At 36.8% G+C, this 9,720-nt stretch overlaps 2 protein-coding genes across 2 annotated transcripts in view; one reads left to right on the forward strand and one right to left on the reverse strand.

Annotated features, from left to right (window-relative positions):
* LOC107021988 overlaps nt 1–1,635 on the reverse strand; it is a 6,103-nt gene extending 4,468 nt beyond the window's left edge. Inside the window, exons 1-3 of the mRNA XM_015222696.1 lie at nt 1,198–1,635; nt 1,025–1,134; nt 654–899 (exon numbers count right to left, since the gene is read on the reverse strand). Coding sequence (XP_015078182.1) covers nt 654–899; nt 1,025–1,134; nt 1,198–1,635 — 794 coding nt within the window. The remainder of the gene's footprint in view (nt 1–653; nt 900–1,024; nt 1,135–1,197) is intronic.
* Nucleotides 1,636–7,301: 5,666 nt separating this feature from the next.
* LOC107030722 (F-box protein CPR30-like) lies at nt 7,302–8,474 on the forward strand. Its single transcript, NM_001323461.1, is given in 1 exon segment — nt 7,302–8,474. A coding segment is annotated over 1 exon segment (1,173 nt).
* Nucleotides 8,475–9,720: the final 1,246 nt, after the last annotated feature.

Here is a 9,720-nt window from a genome sequence, read left to right on the forward strand (position 1 = left end):
TTGAAAGTTGAAAGCGATCTCATGGAAGAAAGTCAAGAAACTCATTATTGTTGTTTGTTATTGTTGAAAGTAATCTCATGGAAGAAGACAAGAAGTTCAAAATACATTGTTTGTTGCTTATTATTGTTTATTATGAGTTCATGAAAGACTTTATTGTTACTTGTTAGATTGTTATTATGTTGTATTTGTGAAGACATTAACTACAAATCTACAATGCAACTTTTGTTTTAGTGTCATTGTGAATTTCAAATTGTGTGTTTTAGTGATATTGTGAATTTAAAATTTGCGGTGTTAATGCCTAATGACATATTGAAGATTTGAATCATTGATAATTGATATATTGAAATTTGGTAGTAAATTAGTAATGCACTTCTTTGATTTATTGTATATTTTTACTTTTTAGCCCATTAAGTTGAAAAATGAAACAAAAAATTGTAAACTTTAAAATTTCAAAAAGCCCACTAAACAGGCCCATTAAAAAACCGAATTAAAAAACCGAACCGAATTAATAAAAACCGAACCGAATTAACAAAAACCGAACCGAACCAAAATATTTCGGTTCGGTATTCGGTACGCAATTTATAAAAACCGAAAACCGAAAAAACCGAAAAAAAAAACCGAACCGAACCGAAAAACCGAATGCCCACCCCTACCTACGATAGTAATTTGCAAGTCCAAGAAAAGATTGCAACTCGGTCACTTGTGTGGGCGCCTCCCACTCCTGTATCGCTCGGATCTTTGTCTCGTCCATCCATAGTTCGCCTTGGCTGATGATATGTCCTAAGAAGTGTACCTCATGCTGATCAAACTCGCACTTCTCTCGCTTGACATAGAGCTGGTTTTCCCGAAAGACTTGGTAGACTCTCCTAAGGTGCTCCACGTGCTCCTCCAAGGTGTTGCTACAGATGACTATGTCATCCAAGTACACCACCACGAACTGGTCCAAGTAGGGGTGAAAGATTTTATTCATCAACGTGCAAAAGGTGGTGGCGGGTGCATTGGTTAGCCGAAAGGCATCACTAACCTCTCGTATGCTCCATATCTGGTCACGCATGCTGTCTTCGGCTCATCCCCCTCCGCGATGCGCACTTGGTAGTAGCCTTTTCGGAGATCCATCTTGGTGAAGTATTTGGCCTGCCCAAGTCTATCAAACAATTATGAAATTAGCGGGATAGGATATTTTTTCTTTATTGTCACCTTATTGAGTGCCCTATAGTCGATGCATAATCGCAATGACCCATCTTTTTTCTTCTGGAACAGCACTGGCGCGCCATAAGGTGCCTTGGATTGACGAATGTGACCGTCTTCGAGGATTTCCTTCAACTGCTTCCTTAGCTCCTCTAACTCGGGTGGATCCATACGGTAAGGTGCATGTGTGGGTGGCTTGGCTCCGACCTCCAACTCTATCTTGTGATCTACCTCGCGCCTTGGAGGTAGAGTCTTCAACAGCTCGTTCGGCATCACATCCTTGTTGTCTTCATGGACTTTCTCTATGATCGGTGGCAATGACTCCATAGTACCATTGTCTTCTCCCGTACTTGCAATTGTAGCCAGGAACATTGATTTCCCTTTCTTTAGGACCTTCACAATCTGCATGGCCGATAAGTGGGCGTGTCCTTCCTTCTTCGGCACCATGACTAGAGGTATTATACATGACCCTTCCGCTCTATGACCATTAGTCGTTGGAGGTAGGGGTTGATTATCGTGTGGCAGCGCTGGAAGAACTCTTGCCCGAGGATGACATCAAATATATCTAGAGGAGCGATGGTGAAGTTCATCTTTCCTTGCCACTTTCCCAACGTGATGCTCACTCCTTGGGAGACCCCGCACACGAGAGTTGGAGGGGCGTTAACAGTCTTGAGGCGGGTGTTGCTTGGCACGTAGTTCAGCCCTGACCTCTCTGCCACCATCTTGGTCATGATGTTTGCTTCGGCCGCGGAGTCTACCATGGCACGAACTGGTATTCCATTTATGGAGATGTCTACATACTGCGTGCTGAAATCTCCCAGCTTTTTTGTCTGCTTGGCTATAGCACTGCATAATCCTACCATGCCCAGTTGCGTCGTGCCCGCATCTTGCCCTTGCTCTAGTGCATCTTTCTCCTTCTTTTCTCGTAGGATGGCACCAAGGTTCTTCATATCGGGGCACCTGGAATAGTTGTGCGGTCTATCACATATGTAGCAGCCATCTCCTTTATTGATTTGCGCCCGCTTCTCCGTGTAATTCTGGCACACGAATCGTTTATTGTCCGTCTTGTGGGGTCGTGCTGTTTGGGGTGTGTCAGCTGCTCCTTGCCTCGGCTACGATCTCCCCCAACTTTTGCATGACTACTTCTTGCATCCCTTCCCTTCACCTTGTTATGTCGTTCATACTTGAAGTTCGTTAAGGACTCGGCTTGTGCGATGGCTTCGTCTATGGTCTTGACCTATCGCCGCTCCAACTCTGTCTTGGCCAGTTCTGCAGTACGTCCATGAAGTGGAACAGAATGTCCTAATCTGTGAGGTTGGGAATTTGAAGCATTAGAGTTGTTAACTCCTTCACATATACCCGAATGCTTCCCGTTTGCTTCAATTCATGGAACTTGCGCTTAACCTCGTACACGACGTTGTTAGGGAAGAAGGCTTCTTGAATTCTTCACGGAATCGCTCCCACCTGTTGATGGTGACGTCCCCTTCCCAATCTCGGCCTCTTTGCGCCTCCACCATAGCATAGCCATCTCGGACAGATAAAAAATGGCAGTGTTGATCTTATTTTCGCCGCTTTTCACCCGACTACACTTGAAGTAATAATTATAGTGCCATAGAAAATTTTCCACCTCTTGAGCGTCACACACGCCTTTGAATATGGGTGGCTTGGGATCCTCGCCCTTGGCCTCCCTATCACGGTCGGGTGATGTAGATTGTCCAACCTCCATGCCTTCCTTGAGTGCTTTTACTTCGGCCTTCAACGTCTCAATCGTGCTAAGTGCATCCACAAGCCGACACTCCAAGGAAGTTATGGCCTCCTTCATCTTGAAATCCGCTTGCCGGCGACCCTCCAACTCCTTAAGAATGCTCTCGGTCTCCTCAAGGGTCTTGAACTTGCCGTCGGCCACATTCATGTGCCGACTTAATATCTCCACGGCCTGCCTTGCCACTTCCACCCTTGCGGCCCATTCTTCTCTACCGGTGACGTCTATGGCGCCTTATCCTAATTCATTGTCACTTTCTTCGGTAGTCGAGGGACGATGAGATGTTAGCATCTCGCTAGGTTTGGGATCGGGTAGCACCTCCTCATTACCCTTTTGATGTTTCTTCCCCTTACGGTTCTTCTTTCCACTATCCATACGGATGTTGGTGGTGCTGGCGTCATTTACGTCTCCTTTGGTAGCCATTCCCTTAGTATCAAACCTCGCTCGGATACCACGTTGTCACGGATTTAGAGTATTTGCTAAGACTCCGTGTGGCCCTCGATGACTTACTCACTAATCTTTCAAGATCTTGTAAGTTCAAGGAAGTCTTTAAGACTTGGAACGCTAAGAGAATGCTTTGAAAGACTTAGAAAGAACAAGAAAGAGAGCTTTGAAGAGGGCTCTTGTATCTCTTTGGAAGATTGCTTTATAACTTGCTTGGTGCCTTTGCAAATGAAGGGCACCTTTATTTATACTACTTCCTAGGGACTAAAGTGAAATTTATATTTACTTTACAAGTCCTTAAAATAATTACACTTTGGTTCCCTTTCTAGAGAATTCTACGATGTTATGGGACCTTCCCTAGCCTTCTTGAGACTTCCAAAAGGTTCTAGAGTTCTCCTCACAACTTTAGAACGTTCTGCCCTTATCGGGATGCGGAATCAGGCTGCAATTGTGGTGGGATGTAACAGTTATATGTGCTTTATGGATATTCTAATATCGTAAATTGAGACTTGAACATTCATATAAAGTATACAATAAAGTGCAAGATATCATATTTGTAGTTGTTATCTTAAAAGTAGATAAGCTTTAACGATACTATTATGAACATATATAGAAAGAAGCACTATTTCTATTTAAAAAATTGGGTATAAAATTGTACATATATCGATTTTGTATATGAAAAATCAATATGTTTCAGTTTGTTCTTTGGATTCTGTATATGTTTGATGTGATAAGTGGAATTTGTGGATCTGGCCAGCCAAATTAGGAAAAGAAGTAATTTAACAAGGTGATTGAATTGTTTATTTAAGTGATCCGTCATGGGTTAGAATTGAATCCCAAAGATGAGAGTACGGCTCATTTTGTCTTTCAAATTAACATGTAATTAACTATATTTTGTGTATATAACCACCCCACACTAATGAAGAGTTAAAAAGAATAGAAGAAATTAGTTGTGAGAAAATTCTCTTTTCTGTGTGTTTTACATCACTGTACAGATGCATATATATACACAACTCACAAAATAGGTGAACAACAAACTGCATGAAGATAATGGAGAACGTGACTGACCAACTATGAAACGTGTCCTACTTTATATAACCAACTAAGTGTCCCACTTTGTTTTAAAAAAAATAATTACAAATAATAAAATAAATATATATGAATGATCTTCCATAAACTTAGGAAACCTCTGCCTTCTTCATCGTAACTGTTTCTGTTGGGTTTTATTTGCCGTGATTTCTTACCATAAATAGTTTTCCTTTTAGGAAAAGGTTTTGAATTGACTAATCCTTTTCTTGTAGGAAAAGGTTTAGGACTCTATAAATAGAGGAATGTTCCTTCTAACTTAATCAGCATTCACAATGTAGTCTTAAGGGCTTTGAGAGTTTTGGTTAGAGGGAGAATTTGTGGGTCACAAGTTTGATACGTTATCTCTTGTGTGAACCTCCCATGTATTCTGAGTGAATTGGTTGAGGTTGTTTCCCCTCTGTATTTTGTACTCTCATATTTATAGTGGATTTTGCTCATCTCCTTTGTGGACGTAGGTCGATTGACCGAACCACGTTAAATCTTTGTGTCTTTTGGTATATTTCTCGTTGTCTTCTTACTCGTGGTCTTTCGAGGTTTGCTTTGCTAGCTTCCGCGTTTACACCTGCTTATTTTCGGTCCTAACAAGTGGTATCAGAGCCAGATTCAATGATGGAGTCAGGTTTAGTGGTTCGATAATCGATGATTGAACCAGGTTAGAAAGAGGTGTTCATCTTGACGGGTGTAGTTCTAGCCGCAACCTTTTTGACAGTAATGAAGATTTTGTTGGAGAAATTGTTTCAGAGAGGTTCTCTGTGTTGAGACATAAATTTTGCAAAGGAGATTATGGAGAGGAGAAGCAAGTTGTTGAAGATTGAGTGAAGAAGGTGAACAAATTTATTTTGTCAGAAATTCAGGTCAAGGGAAGATTTGTTGGGTTTTATTTGCCGTGATTTCTTACCATAAATAGTTTTCCTTTTAGGAAAAGGTTTTGAATTGACTAATCCTTTTCTTGTAGGAAAAGGTTTAGGACTCTATAAATAGAGGAATGTTCCTTCTAACTTAATCAGCATTCACAATGTAGTCTTAAGGGCTTTGAGAGTTTTGGTTAGAGGGAGAATTTGTGGGTCACAAGTTTGATACGTTATCTCTTGTGTAAACCTCCCATGTATTCTGAGTGAATTGGTTGAGGTTGTTTCCCCTCTGTATTTTGTACTCTCATATTTATAGTGGATTTTGCTCATCTCCTTTGTGGACGTAGGTCGATTGACCGAACCACGTTAAATCTTTGTGTCTTTTGGTATATTTCTCGTTGTCTTCTTACTCGTGGTCTTTCGAGGTTTGCTTTGCTAGCTTCCGTGTTTACACCTGCTTATTTCCGATCCTAACAGTTTCATCATTATCTACACCAACTTCCCCCCTCAAGTTGGAGGGGGAGGAAAACATACCCAACTTGCGCAGAAGGTTACCGTGAAGAGGCCCTGTTAAGGGCTTGATGAATAAATCAGCTAACTGGAGTGAATGAGAGTGAAATTAAACCATCAAGAAATTGTAATCACATAATTTGAAATTTCAATTATGTTATTAAATAACATATCACTTAGTTTAAATATTTACTTTTAAAAATTTGATAAGTTCTCATCAAAAAAGAGTCTTAAACAGTTATGTAGTCCTAAACTACTCAAACTCTCCGCAAAACAAAGTCCTACGTGTTTAAATAATTTGAATTTTTTTGGCTATAAAGAAATAGTGTGAAAAGTTAATTTAAATATTTAATTAAAAATGATAGTTTGTCACAAAAAAAGTGTTGATTAAAATTTATTTTTATGTTTTAAAATTAGTGCCAACAATCTGCAATTTTCTTTGCTATAAAGGAGTAAATTCAATATAATTATTTTGATTAATAAAGTTAATTATGTATTAACAATAACACTAACAGAAGACAAAGTTTCAACATACTCATCCATATAAATTAGAATGTCTTTGACAGTTCAATTAGTTTCCTAGCATGCAGTTATGAGGAACAACAAAACTATTGTGAAGAAATAACAAAACATGTCATTGAGATGCATTTTTTTAATTCAGAAGATGATCAAATATCACTGGAACACGGGAAAAATGAATAAGAGAATTTGTATAAACCACAAATGATATCATTCACCACATAATTTTTCCTAATCCTTTCTCTGCCTTCTCGGTGCATTGAGACTGTTAGACGTACTCAATTCTCACATGAATCATCTTTCTTAAGATCTTGTTATGAACCTGCTTGTTGACTTCAACACCAATGGCATGTTTGGTAACATTTCAAACACGATCAATACATTTATGATAGAATCATTATTTTGTGAACTATTTCTCTAATTAAAATTTTCTTTTCAGAGAAAACTAATATACAGTAGTGGGCAAGAAAAATGGAAAGTTAAATAAATGTGGGCTTTGTTAAGTTTATATATTTTATTTTTTTAAAAACCGTCAGGTTAATTTTTGAAACCGCTTTAAATTTCTATTTTGTTTTTAGGTTGTAATTTATTATTTAATATAATTAAAGATAATTAATAATTAATTAATTGATATTTTAAAAATTAAGAAAAAAGCTATCACATATAGATGTTTCAAATAATTAATTTTCATTGAAGAATTTATCATACTTTAATCAGTTACAGAGGCTTACGGCAATTCAAATCCACTGTTTTCCAAATTATTATTATTATGTTATTTTCTAGAATTATTCTTTCAACACATTGAATTACCTTTTCATAACCATATAAATACGAGATTGATGGATAGTTAGTTAAGGAGGAAAAAGTACCTAATAGAATTTTAATCCACTTCAAAGAAGAGTTAGATCTCATGCAAATTGCATTTGGAAATATTCAAAATGACAAATGGAATTGTGAACAAATTTCCCGAAGATGTGTTGATGTATCTTATTCTGAAGCTCCCAATAAAGTCTATATTGCGATTCAAATCCATTTCTAAATCATTGTACAATCTCATGCAATCGTCAACATTCATCAATCGTCATCTCAATCATACCACTTCTACAAAAGATGAAATAATTCTCTTCAAACGCTCCGTTAAAGAAGGACACAACGAATTTAGAAGTATCATGTCGTTCCTTTCTAGTTATCATGATAACGATGATTTTTACCATGTTTCTCCAGATCTAGATGTTCCACATTTGACTTCCACTACTTCATGTATTTTTCATAGATTCATAGGTCCTTGTCGCGGTTTAATTCTTCTAACAGATAAAGTAGAGACAGTATTATTTAATCCAGCTACTAGAAATTATAGGCTACTCCAACCTAGCCCTTATGATAGTCCACTAGGTTTTCATCGTTCTATCAATGGCGTTGCATTTGGTTTTGACTCAATTTCAAATGATTACAAGATTATTAGGCTAGCTGAAGTTCGCGGAGAACCACCTTTCTATTGTTATACTGTGATACAATGGAGAGTCGAGATTTATGAATTGAGCATTGATTCATGGAGAGATGTAAATCATGGCGATCTACCATTGCCTTATGTGCATTGGTATCCCTGTGCTGAGTTGTTTTACAAAGGTGCTTCTCATTGGTTTGGTAACGGTAGATCAATTGAGATGCTTGCTTTTGATGTAAGTACAGAGACTTTTCGAAATATTAAAATGCCTCATACTTGTCATTCCAAAGACAGAAAGTGTTATGCACTCGTAGTGTTAAATGAGTATCTAACGTTGGTTTGTTACCCATATCCGGGGTGTAAAATCGATCCAGCAATAGATTTCATGGAAATTTGGGTAATGAAGGAGTATGGTGTGATTGAATCTTGGACTAATATACACATTATTGCACCACTCGTAATCGAATCACCGTTGGCAGTTTGGAGGAATCATATATTGTTTCTTCAAAGCATAAGTGGACATTTGATTTCTTGTGATCTTAATTCTCATGAAGTCAAGGAATTAAATTTAGATGGTTGGCCTGAAAGTTTGAGAGTAACAATTTTCACCGAAGGCTTGACTTTAATTTCAAAAGAAATCCAACATAATAGTACACAACTTCAATAAAACTTCAACACCACATGTATTCATTTGGAAATACTTTTACACTCTTCTTTATTCTTTTGGTGTTAAGTAGCTTGATTTATAAGCTTGTCTAGTTATTACTAATGCCTATTGTGTCAATAAATATGTTTCCTTGTGTTTAAAATTTTGTAAAAGCTTATATAGAATTTTCTTTTCATGCACGATAGTTAATACTTAGTTTAGTTTAATTTCTTATGTTTCATAGGCAAATAACTTCAGCTTTTACGGTTTCTAAAGTTCATACCATTCAAATTTGTAAAAAATAAATTTAAATTGCTTATAAATCCAAAAATTAAATAAAATAAATCCTCATGTGATCACTCAAACTTATTGAAATTGCATAATAAAATCATACATTTATAAAGTTACTAACCGTTCGCATATTTACCTTACAAATTAACTATCACTAAAGAAATGTTCAAAACAATCTCTAAGCTTTGACACTTGAATTAATATACCATTTCATTTTGTTTAATGAAAATTGATCTAAGAAAGGCCTACGATATAGTGAGTTGGGAATTTCTGGAAGAGGCACTAATGGGGTATGGGTTTCCAACTAGGTTCATTCATTTAATTATGATGTGTGTAACTTATCCTATGTTTACAGTCAAAATTGTTAGGTTATTAATATTTTAATATTAATATGTAACATATTAAATTATTTTATTTTGGAGTTATAAGAATGACTATTAGTAGGTATTTGTGTTTTAAACTACCAATTTAATCATGCTATTTATTTTTGACTTGGTAGCCATTTAATGCCATTACTTTTGGCTTTATTGGTTGAATTCATTGTGAGATAAAAACATTCCAATAAACATTGAAATGGATAACTTCTACATCATCCATTAGCATTGATTATCCATCACTTTATTTCATTCTTAATTCCTCCATTACTCTTTGTAACATATGTAACTCCTTCGTAAGCTATGTAACCTATGAAACTCCTAAGGCCATTATCTTCACTATTTACTACCTCCATTATCTTCCTATTCATTGCTAGGAAGACTTCTTGTAGTATAAATGTTAGGTAGTGGAGCCTGATTAATTTTAGGTTTTCCTATCTATTCTCTATTTTAGGTTTTCCTATTTATTCTCTATGTTAGGCTTTTCTATTTATTCTCTATTTATTCTCTGTAACCAAAAATACTCTGATTTATTAATATAAATATACCTCACCGCCGTGGAAGTTTACTCACGGGGTTTTACCACGAAATATTGGGTTTTC

This window comes from Solanum pennellii, chromosome 1 (assembly GCF_001406875.1).
Source record: "Solanum pennellii chromosome 1, SPENNV200".
Lineage (NCBI taxonomy): Eukaryota > Viridiplantae > Streptophyta > Magnoliopsida > Solanales > Solanaceae > Solanum > Solanum pennellii.